This window comes from Gallus gallus, chromosome 5 (genome assembly GCF_016699485.2).
Source record: "Gallus gallus isolate bGalGal1 chromosome 5, bGalGal1.mat.broiler.GRCg7b, whole genome shotgun sequence".
Taxonomy (NCBI): Eukaryota; Metazoa; Chordata; class Aves; order Galliformes; family Phasianidae; genus Gallus; species Gallus gallus.
The window spans coordinates 40,398,214-40,422,322 of NC_052536.1; the positions used below are offsets into that span (position 1 = coordinate 40,398,214).

Genomic DNA, 24,109 nt, shown 5'->3' on the forward strand with positions numbered 1-24,109 from the left:
CAAACGCCAGCCAGTTCTTTTACCATAGAATCTGCAGCTGTCAGATGGCAGCAGCCTGACCTTACGGGGCCACACTGCGCTACACAGCCCTGTGGGAGAGCCAGGCTCCCTGTAAATCTTTCTGAGGGATCAGGAAGCAATTACCGAATCCCAGCAAAACCTAATTATGCCCCCTCTCCTCCATCATGAACTATCATTTAGGAGAAGTCAGAATTATTCTCCTCTCTCCCCTACAGTTAAAACATAAATTATGGGATTTTTTTTTTTCCTTTTAACTTTTAGCCCAGTTCAGTCCTCTCTTTGTGCTGGGCCTTTTGTCCTGGGGAAGGAGCAGCCTGGCTGGGAGCTGTGGGAAGACAACATTGGGCAGACAATGCTGCTGTCTGCAGAGCAGACATTGGTGAATGGCGTAGTGATGGGTAGACAGAAGAATTTCGACCTGTTGCTATAGCAGCGGGGTGAGAGTGGAGGCAGTGCACCCAGGCTTGTGGCAGGGCCACCACTGCCCCAGCGGCCCACAAGCAATGCACTGAGGTTAATGAGGGGAAGAGATGTTAACCCCTGTGTGTCCTTCACCCACTAAGTGGAAGAGGCAGGATTTGCTAAGCCAGGTCTCCTCTGGATGGGGGAGGTGACAGATGCAGATTTCAAACACTGAGCTGGAGCAAGTTAGCTGTCGCAAAGCTATTTGTGAAACATTCAGGACTAGCTGCTTGTGCAGACAAGCCTTGGCGGCCATTACAGAATATGAAATAGTTTGATAAAAATAATGAGCACAAACCAGGTCATGAATACAGCACACATGGAACATGCCCCCTTCTGTGTCCAGAAATGCATGGCAGTGTCCTGAGTTGCAGCCATTTTTCAGGAAGCTCATGGATCAGGAATGTTAGATGAGGTTTTGCAGCTTTAACACACAGCAACAATCAAACCTGCACATTTTATCTCTTCCTCCTGCACAGAGTAATACAGTGCCAGCAATTAACAAGTCATTAATGCAGGTGGCAAAGAACAAATATAAATAGCATTGACAGTATTATCCTCTGTAAATTTAGGTTAGAGGAGGGCAGTTGCATGGGCTTTAACTAAATTTTGCCTCTATGTTTTTTGCCTGTTGTATTGGCAGCTCTACAGCATGCAGATTTACAGACTCCACACTAAAGACTCTTTGTACAAACTGAAAACTTCTGGTTGCTTTTGTGATAGTTAAGTCATTTTTAGATTATATTTGATTAAAAAAAAGAAAAAAATAAATTGTTATTATTTTCCTTATTAGATATCATAATCCCCAGATACAGAAACAGGGAGAAGACCCTCCAGCAGAGACAGAGCAATTCCCTTCCCAGACAGGAGCAGCCTGACTTCTAATGCAGTGGGAGGAACAAGATCTCCGGCTGCAGCAGCTGCCTCCCTTAGCAGTTTGCAAACTAAGTTCATACAAGTACAGTGAAGGCTGGATGTTCCCTCATCATCTTTTTGGCCTGCAAAGCAGAATGAAAGTCTCCTGAGAACAGGACTCTCCTGAGAGCTTATGAACTTTAGGTCAGGACAGACAGTATCCTGGATCGGCATTTCTGACAGCATTTCAGTGATTCTGCTTCAGTCCCAGATGGAACCTATACATGCAGACGCAGCTGTAAAGCAGACAACAAGCTCAGTACAACTGAACAGTTTCCAGCTTCTGAAAAACTTTGGAGTTCAGTTTAAATTTGGGAAGAAGAAAGTCCAGGTTGATTCTTTCTGTCTGCATTATTTAATTCATTTCCTAGCAAGGGACAGCCTGGAAGGTGGGCTGCCATGGATGGCCATGCCAAGAACATCTCACTGTTTAGTAAAAGACTCCTCAGTGCGTCAGGTTCTGTGGGCCTTGAACACTGCAGCAGGTGAGATGCAAACCGGAATGCTTGTATACGGTGAGCAGCACATTCCATAAAAAGACAAAAAGGAGCCTTGCTTGCTGTGCTGAGCCAGTAGGAGCCACTTATAGATGGAAATCATAGAATCATTAAGGTTGGAAAAAGCCACTAAGATTATCTAGTCCAACCACCAATCTACCACCACTACGCCCATTGAACTTTGTCCCTCAGTGCCACATCTGCATGTTTCTTAAAAGTATCTAGGGAGACTGACTCTACTACTTCCCAGGGTAGCCTATTTCAATAACTCACCACTCTTTCTTTCTGAGAAGAACTTTTTCTTGATACCCAACCTGAGCCTCCCCTGGTGCAACTTGAGGCCATTACCTCTCATCCTATTGCTGTTACCTGGGAGAAGATGTCGTTCCCCACTTCACCACCATCCCCTTTCAGGTAGTTGTAGAGAGCAATAATGTCTCCCCTGAGCCTCCTCCTCTCCATACTAAACAATCCCAATTCCCTCAGCCACTCCTCACGAGACTTGTGATCCAGACTCTTTGTAAATCTAATTTACTCTTGTCTGCAAATGTGCTTCACCCAATGGCGTATTCAACACTTAGGGATAATGCACATGGATTTCAGTCATGTAAGGATGGTCAGAGGTAAGTAGGGGAACCTTATGGGATGGAGGGCACATATGGAAGCAGCGATTCTGGAAAAAGATTTGGATCATTATCACCTCTGGTGCAACCCTAAGTCTAAAAGAACTGATGCAGTATTAGGATTTAGAAACAGAAACATGAAGCAGGAGGGAAAATAATTCACTTTGTCCACGTAATTCCTGGAGGAGCACTGTAAGCCAGTCTTTCATACACAATACAGGGATGCAGAAAAACCGAGGAGGGTTCAGAAAAGATCCACAAGAACTGTAAAGGAATAAAAATCCTATCACACAGGAAAAGATAAAAGCTCAGTGTATTTAATCTGCTCTATAGGAGATTTGGGAACAGTCAGTCTGCAAGCACCTTCACAGGAAATTAAGAAAGAAACTCACTTTGATCTGATAAGTGATATGGATAGTTGGAAGGCAATGTGGAGAAACTGAGATTAGAAATCATATGCAGATTTTTAACAGCAAAAGCAACTAACCATTAAACTGATATACCAAAAACTCTGTGAAGTTTCTATATTACCAGAGTGCTTTAGGCAGGTTAGGAGTTGTTGTAAAGAATTACTTTAGTTCTCATGGGAACTCAACCAGAGATGTGCTACAGTTTGTGATGGGCAGCAGCTTCTGCAACACGATCACTTTAATGATTTTTGACCTTTTAATCTGTGAAATGGCTAGTTAATTTTCTAAACAGCTGTTCTCATGACTGTGCATGGGAAAAATTATGGCAACAGTTGTTTAGGTAAGGGCAGTTCCATCTCACTCCCCTTGTGCTTAGGAATTTAGAAATAGCTGAATGAATATTAGTGCTGCTTCTTCACAGAAAAATAGTGATGTAACTGGGTTAAGTATGGAGAGCTGAATTTTTTTGAATCAGCTGTAAGGAATGGAAAGTAAAAGTTTGAAAGAAAATGAGGACACTATTCAGGAGGCTCAAGATAACCATATCTGTGAGGATGTCCTCACACAACCTGATCTCAGAACACTCAGACATCCAAGATCTTACACGTAATGATACTGCAGTACAAGTACTGCTCAAAAATAACATAATAAGGAAAAAAGAGCTGCATCAGATTATCTTTTCACATAGATCACAGAACGTTTAGCTGAACTTTCCTTTTTGCATTTCTGAACTCATTTCCAAATGTAAGCTTGTTTGTCATTCCAGCTGCTTTTTCCTGCATACACGAGGGTAATGCGTTTCTTGTGTTTTCAACAAACACTGGAACACTGAAGTCCCCTAACAATGCAGCACTTGACTAATCTGAATTGCTCACTCACCCACTGAAATTCTATACAGAGCAGCTCAAAGCTGTTAATCTTGCAGCAAAACCTGCTTCCAAACCTTTCAAACCTTCCCTTTTTTGAACATCTCAGTAGATACAGATTTTCTATTATCCTTTCAACAGTATCTAGAGAAAATTAATATAGCCCTTTATGTTTCAGATTGCCTTCTAATAGCACGGAGAAGCTTTTATCAACCAGGAAACAGCCTGCTTTTCCTACGCCTGATCAGAAAAGAAATAACCTCTAACAAAAGTTCATGAACCAAACAACCCTCCTCCTCCATATCCTCCCATGCAGCCGGCACTGTGAGCACGGCAAGTTGCGCGCTGATGTAGCTGCATACATTTAACTTGCAGCCCCTTTTTAATCACTTGTTCCTGGAGGACCGAGAGTCAGCCCCCTGCCTTATCCTACCAGTTTCACAGCACCAAAGTCCCGAGGGAAACAAAACTTTCCCAAGTCAGCGACCCTGTTACAGATTCCCTAAGACTCCACCGGCTGAGATTTCTTTCTTCTAGTCTTCCCCATCCGTAGTTCCGTCACCGTCCTTCCGCCAGCCCACCCACCATCCAGTCACGAACTGCCCCTGCTCTTACCGTACCTTTCTTCTTCAATTGAATTGATACACACGCTTCTCCCACTGATGAAAGAAAAAAGAAAAAAAAAGAAAAAAAAAGAAAGAAAAAGATAAACACAAGAAAAATAAATCCAGATAGCTCCGATGAATGGATTCTCCCCTAGCTGCCTTCACCCAGGGATCAGATAACTTCAGCTCCGCAGTGCCAGCCCCGGCGCGTCACCCGGCCGGCTGCCCGCTGCGGGAGCCGAGAGGGGAGGTATGCGCTCGGCGTGCTGCGGCAGGACCCGCGGCTCCCCGCCTGCCAATCAGCCCGGCCTGCCTGTGTGGGCAGGGCAGAGATGAAAAATGTGCAGGTTACTTCCAGATCTGCCGCACCCAGAAAAGCAGGAGGTGGAGAGAGCAACAGGCTGAATGGGTGAGAAACTTCATGTGAAGCCCTGCCAGTGAAACTAAGCTTTTTTTTTTCCTCCTTCCTTTTATAGAAAACCTAACTTTATTATAATATTTTTTGACAAAACCAAACCTCCAAAGATTTCAGCTCATCACCTGCAAGAAACCTGGTAGCCTGCTCCATGTCAGCAGCTGAATCACTTTTTCCAGCAAACCCTTCAGATTCCAGCTGGTTTTAGGGCTAGAATTCTCTTTTTTGCTCTCAGGTGTTTTTGCTCTCAACTGTTTTGGATTTATTCCAGATTGGGTAAAATACAGAGGCAACATTTAAATGGGAAGCACTTCACGGACTTTAAAGACAATCTAATTCTTACTTTTGTACCTGTTATGCCTCTTTCAAACTAAAGAACAGAAATTAGGAAGATGTTTCTGATCATTAAAATTAATATATACAATCTTACAGAGGGAATATGAAGGGCTTGAAAAAACTTTTTTTAAGACTAAGAATAGATTTATGATAGAGATAACAGGATGTATCCATTTGCGATAGCGCAGGATTAGGCATTATGATCCAGGAAGTTTATTTCAGTTCTTGCCATAAAAGCCAAAATAAAGATGAAAATATAACCTATACACCAAACAGCCTCATTCATCAAAACAGAATGCCCCATCTGCCAAATACCCCACTAGATATTACCAAGCCTCACAACATAGTCTCCACCCCCTCTGTCATTGCTCTTCTCTCTGCCCCAAGAAGTTTGAACATACAACTGAAAACAGCAGTCAGTGCCCTTGGGGAACAGCCAGCATCCTTCCGCTCCATTGTGACATTTTAGGGTTACTCAGGTTTCTCTCATTTCCCCTTAATGGTGATTGTGGAGAAGCAAAATTTATGTGGGATTTTGACGCACTGACAAAAACAGATTATTTGAAGGCAAGGTTATCTGGATAGTTTGGAAGTCATGGCAGAAATCTAGCCTACCAATAAATTACTGATTTGACATTCAAACACTTAAACAAATCAGTATATAAATCATTTTAAGTACACTGAATTTACTGAAGAAGGTAAATGGCTTTATGGTTTGAGTGGTTGAGCACAACAGTGTGTGGAATCAACAAGGTACGATTTAGAGGTCTTGGTCTAACAATAAGCCTGATTATATGATATAAGGGGGACTAGATGCTGGAATGACTATATGAACAGGTACTGTAGGGACAAGTGTGTTGTCTTCCAACTGGGAGAGGCACAGAAGAGCAGGCAGCAAAGCTTTTGGCTGCCAACCTGTAGAAAAGACATGACCATCTTAATGACAGGATGCACCAGTGCTGCTCTGCGAAGGGGAAGTCAGTGGTTAGATACCCCTCTCTGGGAAGAAATACAAATGAAGAATGGCCATAAAATGTAACTTCTTTTGCCAGCCTCTCCATCTAGGCCTTAGCAAATTTGAGCTAAGGTATGAAATTAGGTAAATAATGGCAGAGTTGGATCATTTATTTTCTAATGACCCTAAGTCTGCCAACCATGAAGCCACTCCTTACGCAACAGCATTGCTGCTCACTTTGCTCCTACACCTTGCAATAGCTTTACTCATCAGATAGGGCTTTCTCTATCAGTGCAAAAAAGGCATCTTTTGTTTCAGAGGCTAAAAACTCCCTGGCCTGTAGCAAGTTGAGGCTAATGCAGAATGAGATGGAGAAATTAGCCCAAGGACAAACTGCTTAAATAAAAACTTGAAAAGGTGCGGAGCTTAAACAAACACCAAGTCTGAAAAGAGTGAAAACATGAACCTGCTCTCATGGCTTTCCAACTGAACAGTGATCCTTTTCTCGTGTTATCCTTCCTCCTTTCAGCCAAGTGAAACCTTTCTGTAGATAATTTTGTCTGCTGATCTGTCTGTTGTATCTGTCCTTCTGTGTGAAACAGCAGAGTAAGACAAGCAGGGAGATGAAGTCATCTTCTCCTAGACACTCTCCTTTGTTTCTTGTTCCCAATTAAATCCATAATTAATCTGGCGACCAAGACCGAGCACTGCATGAGGTACTGGTATGTCATGGACATACTGAAGTAAACTTTATCCTCAGGAAGCAGAGGCTTTTCCCTCACATGGTATTAGTCCCTTGACCTGTTGTCTGATAAAAACTTTTAAAATGTGCAGTGACCTCAAAGTAGGAGTAGAATCAGATTTGTGGAAAGAAATGTCTTCCTTCCAAAAAAATCTCGTGGCTTAAAAAGCTGTTGTTACCTCTAAGCTGAACACCTTGAAGAGAGCCTTCGTGAAAAATCAGATTTCAGGCTAGAGTATCTGTTAAGGTGGTGGCTAGGGGATTCTGTTTGGCTGTAGGTAACCCAGGTCCAACTCTATTCTTGTTCACCCCAGACAGAAGATTGAGCTTCATGTCCTTCATTCCAGAGAAAGACTCTACCCACCATGCTATTGCCAGCTCAATTTCAGGCTTTCAAAATTTCCTAGTGAACACTGGTAGAAGTTCTGGCAAAGTCAGTACAACCAAAAAATTTTTCCAGCTGTCCTTGCAGAAAAATTAAAGACATCTGATCAATATTGGATGTTGGGTCCAGTCCACCCCTTCTGTGACAATACATGATTTCCCTTTGATGTTTTTCAATTTGTCAGATATTATCATATACAACTAACTGGGGGTGGGGCCTGTTTGGCAACCTAATTGCATGAGCAAATCTCTGGACTCCACAAGCTCTCCTGGCTACCCATGATCACCAGGTCTCTTTTTCATGACAGCTCATCAGGGTTTATTCATATTCATCCTTAGAAAAGATGAAACCTGGATCAAAGTCTGTTTCAACTCACTTTCCTGACACATTTGAAGTATAGATAACGGACAAAGCTTTGCCCTTAAACAGCGTCTTGTCTCTGCTGGCCTGTGTTCATCCTGTAGCAGCTGAGAGAGAGAACAAATCAAATCCAGTCTGCACAACTCAGCTGAATACAATCCCATGCCAACCATATTTGGCTTGCATTTATAACTTCTCTTACAACCGACAGGAGCCATCCCAGGACCCTTTTCCCGGGAGGAAAAAAAGGCAAAATTAAAGTTGAAAAAAAGTGGCCCGAAATACATTTCTGGATTTCTGGATGTCCTGGCAGGATGGAAGAGGTGGTTCGGATCACGGAATATTCAAATAATTAAAAAAAAACACCCCAAACAACAACAAAACATAGGAGAAACAAAGCTATAAGTAATGAAAGGCATCCAGATACAAAGTGAGGAAAGACTAACTGAAAGCCAGATAACCTCAGCTATGTAACAGATGGTTCAATGTAGGCACTCATTAAAGCTAAGTATGACTTCTCATGACTGAAAAAATGAATAGCTGAACCCACTAATATCAGATGAGTCTCTGCTTGTTACTTGTTTCCACATGGTTGAATCAGTGTTTTGGCAGTAAGCACTTAAGGTCTGTGAGAAAAAGAAAGTATAGGGAAGTTCACAGCCATAGACCAATGCCCAGCTGTTATAGTTCCTACATTTGGAGCACTCAGATATGCCTTCTTCACTCCCACAGATGTCCTACCCATACTTGCTATTCAAATCCACACCAATCTTTCCATGTTTAGAAATAACGCACTCCCACCAAATGCAACTAGGCCATTGTCCAAGTGTGAATTGCAGGCAGGAGCTCTAACCCCTCAAAGATGAGCTTGGCTCAGAGGAGTCTGAAAATGTTCTTTTCCTCACAAACTCTTTGGATGACACCTAAGTATAAAATGGCTTACCTGGCACTGCAAAGCAGCCTGTGATTCACACCAAAGAGAATTGGATTTGAGTGTGTAAGTTGTAGGAAGGTGAGGCAGAAACCAAAGATGTTACTTGTATCATATACACATGCTATTTCTATAAACGCACGTACACACACACACACAAATAGACACATAGGTAGAAATGGATATTGTTGTACATGCTGCTACATGTATATACTGTATAGTTATATGCATATACATATGTATGTGCTTGCACAAAGAGGGAGCACCCTGCTGTGTGCTAGCTCTGTATTGTGACTTTAAGGCACAGAAAAGGCAAAAGCCTCATTGCTGCATAAGTCAGCGCCTGGAGGAAGAAACCTGAAATCTTAACTCCTGACCATAATAAATGGAGATCATACCACTCCCTCAAGTGCAGTAACGCTGAAGGGAACAGAGATCTAATTTGAAGAAGCAGCAAAACCAGTGCCAAAGTAAATGCATCATCCCCAGGATTTACGATGAAGAAATACAACTTAAATCCCTGTCCTTTCATTCTTCTGGAGAAAAGCAAACTCTGACATGCTCAGGGAATTACATATCTGTGAAACAACTCGTAAGGCTTTAATGACTGTTACAGAAAGCTGTTTTATTTGGTGTTGTCTGTAATAGCTTCAGCTTCAAGTGGAAGATGCTTTTTCATCAAAGACTTGTGGATAGTCTGTCACATTACATAGAAGTCATATCTGTTGTAACTTACTTCTGATTGAAAAAAAGAGGTGGTAAATATCTGCTCCGCAGTTCCTGGAAGAGAGAAGCCTCAGCCACCCTAAGGACAGACACATTGCATAACTGTGTTTTTTACTCTGATTTAGAGGAAATTTTGGCTATGACATTTCTGATCAGGTAGCAGGCACAGCCACTGTGGCAACTGGGTGCTATTGGCCTTACCCTTGTATGCCATGGGACCAAGTGCAGCACGGCTAAAATCACGTGCAAGTGACTCACGTGAGGGATGATTCTGGCAAGTTACGAAGAATGGTAGTTACACTGAGACCGCGTGACACTACCTTGCCCAAACAAACAGGCTGCAGAGCCACTAATTGTGCTAAGAATGTGAGAAGCCAAACAAAGGCTTTTCAAATCTGAGGCATTACGGTTGATTTGTCCAGGTCACGGTCTGAACGGATGATGAGGCCAAATAAATTCCCCAGCCCAGTAATATGAAGTTTAATGAAGACTTGTTCAGTCAGCCTTATTAGCAAAGAACTGCAGCGCCTAAGATGGAAGGGCTGTTCTGCTTTCAATAGGACACAAAGGGTGCTAATTTTTAATATCTGCTCCATTTGATGCTCTTTAATATTCATAGACGAATTATAAAGTATGGCAAGCTGAGAAAATCAACATGCAGCTGATGAAGGCAGCCTTTGCATTCAAATGGGACAAACCATACAACAGAACGTTATGTTGGAGTATCTTCACCGCACCCATCTTTCCTCTTCACAGAAATTAAAAGCGAATTTATCCCTAATTGTGCCAGTAATAAAGTGAATTACTCTCTGTCCTGCCATTCATTACAGAGGAGAGTGAAACAGCAAAGAACATGCTGTGGCTGTTCAAGTCCCACTGCACTGTTTTAATTATTATTATTTTTTTGATCTGCACCAGAATTGGTATAGACACCATTTTCTACAGGTGTCAACTTGAATTTTATTTTAAAATAAACTATGCCTGCAGATTTGACACACAGCTTGGTAACCTTCTTAAACATTTCTATATGTTCACCACCAATATTTTCCTCTTCTTAAGTATATTCTCATTTGGTGAAGTGGAAATCGACTTTGTTAACAGCATCACAAATTATTTTTAACTTTTTGAGGAAAAAATAGTGAAGAATATTTGCCTCCAATAATTACAATGCTATTACTTTAAAAATAGCATGATAACTTGTTTTACAATTTAGTTGTGTCTGTAGCAGTTTGGTCCAACTTCAGCAAATTTCCCTCTATTTAGTACTTTTCTTGCGGGTTGCATGAAACACTGTAGGTGATTGCCCTATAAAACATGATGATCATTTGTCTTAAAATGACATTCACTGACTTGAGTGGTACTTTCCCAAATTATGTGAATTAAATGGGATTGGAGTCAAAGTGTTAGTGTACAAGGAATATAGAATGAGTACTTTTGTTCGTTTTTGAGGGTGGAAGGATTGAATGAATTTTGAAAGAATGAAAATATCCTGAAAATTTCCATCCAGAAATTTGAATTTTAAAGTTAACACACATTTTCTTAAGCAGAAATAGAGATACAGATGAACACTGCAGCTTCAGATTTTTGCTATGTGCAAAATTTATTATCACTGGAGAAATTTAAATTTCAACTCAGCATTAACTACTACTGTAGTTGGTGTTTACTTTTTCAGAGGCTACCATTAATTCATTACTTTGCAACAGTGCTACTGTGATTATCCAATTGATGAACAAGCATTTAAATTCTTAAGCTGATTTTGAAGAAATTCTTTGTGAAGAGAGATCCTCAGCCAAGAAATGAGGATGACAGTACCTCTGTTCATTTTTCTTTCACTGATAGATGGCAAAATGCAGCAGGTTCACCAGCTAGGAAGAGGATGAAGTAACCTGTATTATAGCATTTCTAAGTGAAATAGTACTAATGCAACACCCAGAAGTGAAAAAGCAGACAGAAGGAGAGAACATCTTGACAAGAAGGAAGGGAAAACGGACTCTGTGGGTAAAAGAACAATTCTTAGAGCTAGGTGATGGACTTTAGAGATTTCAGCAACTGAAGTTTTATATCTACCCAGAATATCTCTGCTTCATAGATATATAAAACTAGCACAACACACACACACACACACACACACACACACACACACACACACACACACAAATCCTGGACAACACTGGGAAATCAGACAAAGGCTACATAGGTAGAAGTTTTGCCTGATTTTTGTAAGTGGGTGTTTCAGTGCAATTTGTACAATAGACAGTCTGTTGAGATGTGCAGAAAATGTCTCTGAGTGATTTACTAAAATCTAGGAAATACGTAATGCTGGCAATTCTGGAGGAAAAGAGTGACCTCACCTATGATCTTATCTACAGAAATACTGCAGTTTCCAACAAAAATTGACTTTACTAACTGAAGAATGAACCTCCTATCCTGAAAGAAGAGTCACGTCTGGGAAACAATACACAATCTTTCTACAGGCGTACAAAGACCAGCAGGTGAAAATAGCCTTTTCTCCTTAAAACTCCAAGAACATGTAAGGAGGAAGTATCATTTACAATGATAGTACCCGAAACAGAACTGTCTTTCATCAGGAAGCCTTTGCTGGATCCTTTTTCTTTTCAGAAAAGAGCCATGAGTCTTGAGAGTTATTCTGAAACTTCTTGACCAGACAGAGGACAGGCTGATGTGGATGAAGGTCATTTCATTCTTAACACAGTAAAAAAGAACTCAAATGAAGACAGAAAGCTGTGGCTTATAAAGCTCTGTCCTCATACGTTCCTGTTTCTCATTTCTTCCCTGGAAAAATAAATCAAGAAGGGCTGGAGCTGAGTTTCCAGGCACTAAAGAAGAAGCCGTGAAAAGCCTGGTCACATGCTATTTGACTTCAGATCTCCTCAGCTGCAAGCTCCAGCAAGTAATGAGTTAATGTCAAGAGTCTTCCCTCACTGAAGAGCAGCTTATCAGGTGGGATGAGTTCCTCCTACTGACTCGATTTTCTTTTCATCTAGCAGACATGGAGCTGCTGGTTCAGGCAAAACTCAGTCCCTCTTCACACCTGTTTGGTCCACTAATTCAGCCACTGGGCTGCTCAGAGGCATGAGACAAACTGGTTTTGTTCTGTGGACACAGCTGGACACAGTTCTTCAGGACAGCCTTTGGAAACCTGCTGTGCTCGCGTCACTCACTGGGGATTTTGCAAAATGCACAAAACCTTCATGTGAGAGCAAAGAAGAAACTGCACAGCTCTTTAGCACCTAGGTCTCTTTCTAAGTGAACGGCCTGGTGAAATTAGATGACACTGAAGATACTTTCTCTGCATTTGCACAACATTCTTGCCTTTCCTAAAGGCCCCTCACCACCACATCACTGTTAGGTGCCTTGCATGTGACTCTGCACAGTTACTGAGATGCCATCCGGTGTCAATGCCTCAACTGATGGAGCACGGACCCCCCTTAGCTAACCCACCTTGACCTTTATGGCAGCTCAGTTCACCTGACACTGTTTGTCTCTCAACACATATGTGACTAATTAGGAAATCAAATACTTTTCATGGTGTCTGAACTATCTTGTCACAGACAGGCTGGTCTGTGCAAGCCCAGGACACAAAGCAGCCAATGGAGCTCAAGCAGATTTCTGAGAAAAGTCATTGGATCCTGTTATTTCAAACTGAGTAAAGATGGAAAATGTACCTACGAGATTTGACAACATAATGGGGAGGCTCTCATAGCACTTGTTTGTATGTGAAGAATTTACAGCAGCACAGGTTTATGCATAGATGTGTAACCTTAACAGTGCTCTGAGTACATACCTATGCTGCAGATCCCTGTCTCTGTGTCTTCACTGCTTTTGTAGCCATGCTAAATCAAACAGAAAGCTGCTCACAAATGACGCAATCTGTATTTGCTTTAAGGTCAGACATATTCACAAAGCCTGAAGTTTACCATCAGCAATGTCTGACTTGTGTGAACAGAGATAACAACTGCACAGCCCTGCTTAAGCCTTCCCACCTAATCATAGCAGATTGCCTCCTCACAAATACAGTCTTTAATGCAGCACATGTTGGTGGCTTTACCAAGAAACAGATATTGTACCGACTGAGTTGAAGAAGCACAATGAAGATTGTAGAGTCCAGTTACAGCATTTGCTGGAGAGACACTCCAGCATTCAAAAAAGGGAAACAATGTACGCGCAACTGCGTCAACGGAGTGAAATGCCCTTTTTGTTTCCCCGTCCTTGGAGACTAAGAATTCTAAAGGTCTGCAGAGAATCTTGCAGGTCTCCCAGGATACCCCATAGTTCACACTAATAATGTGTTGCTGGAGGTAACCAAGCCTGAACAAACAAATCAATCCGGGGGAGGAGGAGTGATGTGTTTATGAAAGCAAAGTCTCCAGTAAAGCCCCTCTATTTCTTTTATGTAAGCTTTCCCACCCAGATCCTAATTCTGCTTGACTAGCAAAGGGCTTGCCATTAGGGAAGCGCAGCACAGCACCCTGGGTGGAGCTCATGTCCCACTTTCAGAGCCAGCTCACTGTGCTGCAGGCAAAGGCCCATGGCCCCAAAGGGCAGTGAGGCAATGAAGCTGGCATGCCAGCTGACGCCTCAAATCAGCAAATGCCCTCCAGTTGTTCCACTGTCCAGACCCCGCACCCAGAGTACTCTCTGGGCCCTGCATGTCATGCTCTGTTCTGTTCAGATCCCTCCCAGAGACTCATGCCTACCATAAAGCATACAAACACGTGGTTAAGTGGAGGCACAACCATATGAAAATCTTCATACTCTTTGCACGTTTCTGCCGGGTTTTTCAGGAGAAGGACCTGGCTGTGGATTTTGCTGAAGAGAATCAAGAATGTTGTTGGTGCTTATGCAAGAACATGAATTTATTTCCCTTCATTCGAAACTGACAGTCTTACCACTTATTTCCTGTTAAGAACATGTATATCTCAGCACCACGCTTACCTTTATGCAACTGCTTAAAAAAGAAATCTAAAAAGAAGATTCAGATCTGGGGACATACTGAAAAAAAGTGTATGTGAAATGGACTAAAGCTGGGCAGCTTCATGTGGTACGTACCTATTCTTTAGAGCGAGAGTTGTATGGATAGAGATTATTTTAAACACTAACAGGCCTCTACAATTAATGACCATACAACATGTATCCCATTTTTTCAAAAGATTCAGATCTATCAGGTCAGTCTGAATACAGACTCAGAGCTACTGTGCTCCCCCTGCCCATGTCAGCACTGCTGTGTAGGGCCACCGTCTTTGCAGAGTGAGCCAGAAAATCAGGACTTTTAAAGGCCCACTTTAACATAACGTGAAACCCAGGAAAGTGGCAAGTCTAAGCCTACACCTTATCTGGATCCCAGGTAACAATCAAAAGAGCTACTTGCTAAATGCCTATTTTAACATGTCCTTTTTATATGATGAGACTCTTTGTTAGGAGCCACCAGTCCCTTTGTCCTACACTTCACTTCTTACTTTGGTACAGAGCACGGAAGACACCCACGTGTTAACTGATCTGAGTTTATGATGCTCATACACTAAATTATTCCACAGCCCCAAAACCTGCCTTAGGGTTTTTCACGAAACAGCATGCTTTGTAATTACCATTCCATTACTGCATTTTTGAAAATGAGCAACAAACCCTCATGCTAGAGCCAAAAGGTATCTATTACAGCCACTTACCTTCTCAAATCCTACCTACACAAAGATTTCCACCAGCGAGAAGATTACTACAGGTGGCTGCACCCACAGGGTCTCACAGTGAATGCAATGAGTTACTCCTCTTTCAGGTGCCAGCACACTTCCTTGTGCGTGCATACACAAAGCCAGCTAAAAGACGTTGCACCAAAGCTAATGAATACTTGGCCATTATTCTTTAATGCAAACGATGATGTAGAATTTAGTGATAAGAGCACAAGAGGCAGGATAGATAATTAGAAGGAGGGAGTGGAAATGAAAATCAACATTAATGAGGTAAGAAAATATTTTTAAGAGATTACTCAGATCAGTAGGTATGATATGTCTCATCCCTAAACTCCAACAGAACTGACAAATACAATTACAACTTTGATCTCAAGGATTTTAAAAGAATCAGTTAAGGTGGGAATGTTACCACAGAAGTGGAGAACAGCATACCTGGTGACTTTATTTGTAAGGTGTAAAAATGACACTGGAAAATAATAAGGCTGAAAATCAGACTGCAGTACTGTGCAAGGCTTTGTAATGAAAAAGTGAAAAGATGAAAAAGGGATGGAATCTAGTTTTAAAAGAGTTAGTTTGTTGCAGCTAAAGCTAAGAGACTTCTCTGACTACTACTGATTTTCTAGACCAAAGATAGACCTATCTGCATTAGAAAAAGCAAATTTATTTATTATTTACATTTTATTATGATTTTATTTATTTATTTTAAGATCAGGTAAGAGGAATTTGGTCTCATCCGCCAAAAATAAGGACAATTAATCCCAAATTGCTTCTAACGACAAATGAACAAGGTCATTCTGCAAGATTCATGTCACATCTGTGCTCCAACATTATTTGGTTTGATCAAGCCTAGATCAGCATAGAAGTGGAAGTGTTCAAGCAGAGGTACACATCAACAGTCTTCCTACAATGCTCCTATATAACTGTGGTCATGTTCTCTTGAAAAATCAGTGTCACACCTTTTCCCTAAGATGGGGGCCAAACAAAAGAATAAGGGAGGCAGAAGGTCTGATAAAATTAAAGATAAAAAATAATCAAGATAAGTTTCCAAGTGGTCACAGAAGAATAAGTTAATATGGAAGGTTGATGTTTTGCTTAAATTATTCCTGAGACAATGCTGTTGAAGACTGACACTGACGTTTTCCACATCCATACTATACCAAAGAGTCTGATGCTGGGAGATCCCTTAGTGCTCTTAACTCTGAGTGGCTGTAAGTTCAGAAGCAACTTAGAATTGCACCAAACAAACCCAGTTTTTCACCTCCCAACTCTCAATTATAGATGGCCACTGAATACAAGTATTCCATCTCCAATTATGCTTCAAACTGAAACATTCTGCCCAGCTGCAAAATCTCTGTCTGAACTCCTCTGGCTTATCACACCAGCATGTGGCTTTCTGCACTTTAGAGAGCAATTGGAGGCAACATAAATACAGTGGTTGAGGAACTACAGAACACAAAGAAAAACAAACACAGAGCTTTGCCACCTAGCTCACCTCACTGGCATGAGATTAACTACAGAGTGATTACTCACGTCTATTCTCCTTGGATATTGCCTACATATAAAGGGAGATCAGCAATTCAGACCCATGATTGGGCCTAGAATCCTGTCTGCTTTCCTTCCACTTGCTCCAACTATGTAAAGTATAAGTGACTAGGCATGGAAATTACAACATTCGTAGAGAACACTATGTAGGGTCAGCACTTCTACAACAAAGCCTAACCCTGTCACAAATCCACAGTCACTGTGGTCTGCACTTCAGAATAGCCATGAGGAAAAACTCTGATGCCCAGCACCCCATCTAAGAGATGCTCCGTTTGCTGTTTGCAGCACAGGGCCAGAAACACGGATAAAATCGTAACTGAAACTATACTGGTTATATACTATAACAGGCAAGAAAACACTCAATTAGACAGAAGAATAACTCTCTCTAAATATGTCTATGTTCATACATATATTTTTTATTTATTTTTAGAAAAAAGTTCTTAATTGAAACATTCCTACACAGTAATGAAAATCAGACCCAGTTCTTTATAACCATCACTTTCTCCTTTTGTATTTTGCCTCTTTCCTGCCTGAGACCTGATGTTTTTGGGAATGCAAAAGAGGCCAGACTAATTCATAGGATCAGGCAGGATAAAACACAGCCTAGTAGGAGTTAGTAAGAACAGATACTTTTGAGCTTCCTTCTAACTCTTTTCTTCCTGTGAGAGCAATGCTTTATCCTCTCCTCCTCCGTCCTGAACGTCCTCATCATTCCTGAAGAAAAAGTAAGAAACTGATAGTCCTACAGCAGCTGAAAGCATTCTTCTTCAAGAGGCAGGGAAATAGAGAAGATAACTAATCAGAGTTAGAGGCAGAGAAGAGGCAGATACTGAACCTTTTAGGTCTGGGGACAGCATTTAGCCTCAGCTGAGGTCACAAGAGTTGGCAGAACTGAGCTCACTGACATCTCAATTCTGTTTTATCACTAAGACAATCTTGTCTTGAAACCTAAAGAATTGCATGTTAAAAACATGAAGGATAGCTGAACAGCTCCAAGTTTTGCTGTAGTTGATGTTAATCAGAAAAATATTACAGAGATACTTGCTGTAGTTATGGGTTGGGTACAGAAAAGAGTGGGTGAGGTTCCTTGGCCTGAGATATGCAGGAGGTCGGATTAGATGAAGATAATGATATCATAGTCCTCTCTTCTGACCTTAAAGCCAGATGGCTGCAGACCAAGCCAGTTTTATAATTCTCTCTACTGAATAGATACAAATATGCTTTGGCTTATTTTGGTACCTGTTCTTTTTTCATTCTAAAATTTCTGCCTTATGCTGACAGATTTCCCGTGCCTTTCCTTCTTGCCATAACTAGGGACTAAGATCCTATTTCTCTTGCTGGTCTACTGCTTACACTTGCAATCTTCAGCCTGCTTCACAGACAAGACTGCCATGTGACTGTAAAACAAAGACCTCACAATGAGTCAGCCTGCACAACTGAGCCCCTGGTTCCTCCAATGCAAAACAGGAATGAGGATTCAACACCTCTGTAGGTGACACAGAGATATTTGGATTCTTTAAAGAAGTCATTAAAGGTTAAAGAAGAACTGATTTCCAGTACACAGGTCTGATTTGGGATCACGGCTTCTCTCCCCCTCGAATTACTTAGACCTAGCTTTCTAGTTCTACCTCACATATACATTAAATAAGTTACAAATGTCTTGAAAAAAAAAATACTGGACTGAAACTGGATTATAGAACTTCTAAATTGCTAGCTGGTGGCCGATGGCTGGAAGAAAAAAGCCCTGCTTCTGGCACTGAACAAGGACAAGAATGTTTTGGGTTCCATCTCCTATTCGTGTTGTTGAGTCCCCTCCTCCCTGAAGGCAGAGTTTGATACTCCTCCATGCAGTCCCTGCAGCAGGCTCTGGCAGGCTCTCCCATACAAAATTTGTTCTGTGTTTGCAATCTGGACACCAGAACATGCTGGTTAATAGTTACACGGCATTGCTGAAGCACATTTCTGGGCAAAGTCAGTAACTGTCAGCATACTCTATTTTCCCCCTTTGCTCTGATTATTAATGTTCATTATCTTCAGAGCTTGTAACAATGCTTGTACCCTTTTTCTGGCATCCAATGCAAACACATTGTACAGCTGTATAATCTGTTCAAATTTGCTGGTTTGAAACTTACAGAACACCATTCCTTGCAATTATCATATCAGGACTCTGTATTTATCTGGCCAAAGTCACAGAAACAATATTTGTATGAGAGCTAACACATAAAAGACAAAGAGCAAGGTTTGAAAAGTTAGTGCTGCAGTTAGTTCTTACTCTCCATTTCTTTGAAGAAATAGCTGGAGCTGAGCTTTCCAGAATCGTCTTCTCCAAGTTTTAATAACAAAGCAGCAGAATCCCCTCAAAATGTACAGTTTATTTTGGAAATAACAAAACTCTAGAAGTTAATTCCCTGTGTTATTTATCAACTTCCAGAATTTTGAGCAGCTATGTGTCACACATGCAATCTTCTATCTCCAAACATGCAGATGTTTTTAGAAAACAACAACACAGTGATTCCCTCATAATCCCAATAGCCCTTGAGTTTTAGGAGAATGCCAAACGGTGCAACTGGTCAGCAAACTGAACTGTCAGCAGCAAACCTGGCGTTTGCAGCTCTCCTTAGATACAAATCAAAACAGAAACTATAACAGAACAGACAACAAAGCACCTAAAATATACATCACATGTCAACAAGGCTATGCATGCATATGTCTGTATCTATTCACCTACAGGTAGATAGATAGATAGATATGTAATGTTTATATCTGTCTATATCATACATATACTATATCTATATTTCTATGATAATTCTATGCATGTGTATTTATAAAATTATAGGCATGTGGATAGACAAAATACATATATATCATGTACTGTTTTGATTATGTAATCATATATAAACTTTTTAATTTAGTTATTATAGAATACAGGCTATTGTTCTATCAAACATAAAATAATATATAATTGATCTTATCTATTTCGTTATATATGTATATATCTTATATATAAGATCTATTTTTTAATTAAGTCAACATTTAAGATATATAATTAAAATTATTTTAGAGAAGTACGGTGACATGCAGAAATCCAAGGCAAGCTGAGTAAGGGAGATACTGTATTAATGCAAAACATTTATTGGTGAGGTATTTATGCACAACCTCAGAACAGATCTCAAGGCTTTCGGATCTCAAATCACAGCTACAAGACAGCCTCCCCTTTGCTCTGCTTACATGTAGACATTTGGCTTTTTTTGAAAATTGGAGGCAGGCATCCATTTCAGAATGAATAAATACTTCAATTGTATCAGTAACAGAGATGTCCTGTGTTACTTATCTCGCAGAGCACAGCACAAATGCCACAAGTTCCTGCTCCTTTCAATTATTTTTTGATCCAAGCTGAGCAAAGTAGCAATGCATGGTAGGAATCTCTGAAGCAACAGGCCCCTTTACCAGCACCAGATACAGCTTCCCAAGCACTGTGAAACCCCAGCTGTGTGGGGTTGTAAAGTGCTTGTTGTTATAACCATATAAACATGCCCACGTTATATGGACAGCTTGCTATCACTTGATCCAAGTTTATTGGCTAGCTGCTGCAGGCTGGAATGGCCATTCAAACTGACAAAGACACTGTAAAAGGTTCCTCCGTGCCTAAGATTAAACTACAACAGACAATAAAGTGCATCATCTTCCAGATGCACTGTGACTGAATAGCGAATCCTTGCTTCCAGCTCTGCTCATGCAGTATTTACCTTTGCTGCTGTAAAATCCATTGTCTTTACAGGAAATCACTAATCTTATCCTCACTCCATCCCTTGGGAGGCTTTCTGCAGCTCCCCTCCCCCACCCCCTCCATTGAGGATAAACTCTCAGTTTGGGATTGCTCACGTCTCTTCCATCTTCCTCAGGTATCTTTGAGTTAGCATCTTATATACACACTCTAGATAAAGCCTATGGGGCTGCTTTGCTCTTAAATTTTGTGCAATTTGTGAGAAAATTGATTGTCAGCCAGTCTTACCCACTTAGAGCCTAACATCGCTAGACACTATGAGGCACACTGTTGCTGATGGGACATGTACATCTGCATTTAGACTTAACTCAAGCTTTTATCTGTTCCCACACAAAGCCCTGTGCCCTGAACTTTGACTTGCAGTTAAGCATTTTGCATGCTTTTTTCAGCAAATACACCTGCCTCAGTGTCCAGTCCTGTTTCACTGAACCATCAAATAATATCATATTCAGGTGATCTTGTGCATCTTATGAAGGGGACATACGGCCTCAGTGAGGTTCAGGAAATCCATTCTCTCAACACATTGTTACATTCACCACCTGAGAGAAATACACTTTATTAAATACCTGACATGTCTGAGTTATTATGGCAGAAGCAAATCAGTTTTCATCAGACTGGGAAGCCACTACCTTCCTCACAGTGGGCTGGATACCTTCCAAGGTACTGCAGGTGCTTGCGGGAGCTCCAGGAATTGCCTTGGGAGTCTGCACAAAGCATGGGTGTGTCATTCCAGGTGTGCTTACTTGGGAACTGGACCAGAAAAAGGTATTAGTCTGCCTAATCCTTGAGCTTCTTCTGCTTTGGATCCACTCCCTGCATCTTACTTCTGAGAACAGTGTTTGAGTAACATCAAACATACTGAGATAGAAAAACTTGAAGGCTTTCTTTCCTCTTACCAGCTGAATCTGCTGCAGATGTTCCACCACTTGTCAGGTCCTCAGTATTAATTGACCGCAGATCTGTGTAGGAGGGAGCAATGCTGGGGCTGCTGGTGTCCTCCGAGTTGGTTGTCCAGCTGCTCTCTGATGCATGGGCTCGCCTCTCCAAAGAGCTGGAGGAGGGGGAAGTCCAGCTGGGTGCCTTTGGTGGAGACACTGGGCACAGGAAACAAACAGGCACCAGTGAGATTTGCAGGGCAGTCACCCAGAAGCATGATTACAGCTATTCCAAAGGTACACTACAGGACCCTATTGAGATACTGTAAATATAAATTCCAACAACCACAGCAACACAGTTATCTTTTAACAACCCACAGCAACTTAACTAGTGCCTGGCACTGTTACCTTCCATTGTGTGCCTTGTACTCCATTCTGCTGGCAGCTGCTGGCTTTCCTGTTGTTCAAGCATTGTAGAAGCAGTGTTACCAAGCAGTTAGATTTCATGTTTCTGTCACTGCTGAGAAGATCTGAGTACTTGTGTTGTGTAACACAGTGGAGTTCTTAGAGTATCAAAAAGTGGTTTTATTATATTTAGTGAAGCATCTGCATCAGTGACACATGCTCAAATGTAGCAGTCATCTTAAGAAAGATGACTTAAGAAAGTCCCATGTGGGACTAGCATATAAAACTAAGATGACCTATTGATGTGAATTAGAAATGGCTTTTGTTTTCTGAATATGCAGAGTGAAGTGCCCTGATTTGAATTAACTTCATAACATTTCTGTTCAGTTTAAGCCAAAATCTCATTCTACTCACTTGCTAGAAGATACACTTCAAACAGTAAGCTATGCTTAACCATCACCTCATGTTGATTAAACATGTGTATACGTCCAGTGCTATGAATATGTCTTGTGAACTATCTGCCCTCCATATCACTCAGATGTAAGGAACAATGAATGACTTCAGTGAGGAGGAAAAAAAGAAAAGATGCATTAAAAATTCTTCCTATACTTTGGAAAAGTGCACTGGTAGAGACACAATCTATTTTAATCTTGGCATAGTAATGGTTCTCTAAGTTAGTAAATGAATATTTATCTTTTAAATTAACAAGATGAAAGTGCATTCCAAAACAGCATTTACAGAACTAAGTGATACATACGTTCACATCTCAGCATTTAATACATAACCAACCTTTATGAGGCTGAGAAACGCTTTGGAAGAAAACGGCAAATTAATGTTCCAGAGGATTTTTCTCTCTCTACTCTATAAAAATGGTGTGATGGGACACCGTCTTCTCATAGAAATGTACATTTGCTGTGTGCACATAGAGACTGTGCAAACAGCAAATGTAGGCTTACCAGCTCAGAAGTGCAAATTTATTTTATGTAGCTGTGCTATTACCCTCAGGTAAGCAAGCAGTAATCTCTTTGTATTTGTACAGCTGTGATCCTATGTACTGAGCTGCTTCTGAATAGCAGAAGAGGAGCTGAGAGTTAGGAGATCTATCTCCTTGTTACACACATTGACAGTTATGTTGCAGCAACACGACCAAAAAATCCCCACTTCTCCATCCAGCAGTTCTGCACTGTGCTGATGTCTGTGAAGAAGCAGTGCCAAGTACATGACTACAGTCTGCCAGTGCCTCAGCCCTTCTGTTAAATGTCCGCTGAGGTATCTGAAGTGTCAACCCCAAAACTTCACCTGAATTGGCTTGGACAGACAGAATGCTTCATGTGGACACAGAAGAGAAGATTAAATTCTGCTCTCAATATGCAAATCAGTAGCAAGAGTCATCTTATTTTTTAAAGTGAGTTTTATAAAAAGGACCTAAGATGTAAATTTGCAGTGGTACTTAGCTGTTACTTTTTTTTTTTTTTTGACATGTGAGATGCATGTAAGATTTGATAATTCATATACTTATATAATAATAACAATTTGTTTTCTAAAAACAAGTGTTGCCTAATGAAGGAGACTAACTGGAACATCACTGCAGAATACTTTGATATATTACTTTCACTCCAGGTAAGTTGTACCACTTTGGAAGAAGACTTTTTTTTTTTTCCAAGAAAGTGAATTTTATTTTGGGAAATAGCAATCACAGAGAGCTTTTACTGTAACAGGCACTCTTTAGAACCTTACTACAGCCAACTTCCACCTGCCATTGTCCTGTGTTCCTGATCTTGGAACTGGAAAAATTTTGCCCATACTGAATCAAACAACTATCAGCCTCAGAATGTGAGATAAGCTGACATAAATATCCACATGTTTAGGCCTCTCTTCAATGTTCCTGCTGCTCTGCAGCCTCTTGAAGTGCTGAAACAATTCCTAAATGGTATAGGTGTTTTTCCTATTAATTTGGAATTCAGCCAATGCAGAGGTAACGCCATCCATTTGCAGCAATTCTCAGAAATCTATCATTGTTGAAAGACCAGTGCCAGAACTGTCACTAAATTACAAATCCCACGGCATATGAAAAATCACATCATTGTTTCCTGAAGTGATAAATGTTTCCTTCTGTTTGCATTTTACTTTTCTTTATCCATTTGTTCCTAATATACTGGCTTGGCTTTCAGTACTAATCTACTAATCAGTAGATTTAAGCATTTGTTCCTTTTTGTTAGCATCAGTGCTTTTTCCCTTCCTATCCATTCTACACAGGATTTCAGATTTCCTTGATTTTAGGACAGCAACAGTTTGTCTAGTTTTCAGTTGCTGATCTTCTGTTGTGTGTAATTTCCTTTTTCAGACAGAACAGCACAAAACGATTAAATTGAGATGTGCCTTACTGTGGGACAGTCTCTCAAGGGACATTCTGCAAGTCCAGCTTGAGCAATTTAAAACCATGGAGACAAAGCTCTTGGGAAGAAGGAGTGGGGGGGATGGAGGAGATGACTGACAGATCTTGCCTAGCTCTAATTTTGGTGCTTTGCCAAATACCTAATTGAATTCAA

At 41.0% G+C, this 24,109-nt stretch overlaps 1 protein-coding gene across 4 annotated transcripts in view; it reads right to left on the bottom strand.

Annotated features, from left to right (window-relative positions):
• Positions 1-24,109, bottom strand: part of STON2 (stonin 2) — a 70,384-nt gene that overhangs the window by 26,621 nt on the left and 19,654 nt on the right. For 3 of the 4 annotated variants that reach the window (XM_040702153.2, XM_046942129.1, XM_040702154.2), the window contains exons 4-5: positions 21,177-21,374; positions 4,415-4,453 (exon numbers count right to left, since the gene is read on the bottom strand). In XM_040702153.2, the coding sequence (XP_040558087.1) occupies positions 4,415-4,453; positions 21,177-21,374 (237 nt within the window). The remainder of the gene's footprint in view (positions 1-4,414; positions 4,454-21,176; positions 21,375-24,109) is intronic. The other variant, XM_421302.7, reaches the window with a different exon arrangement.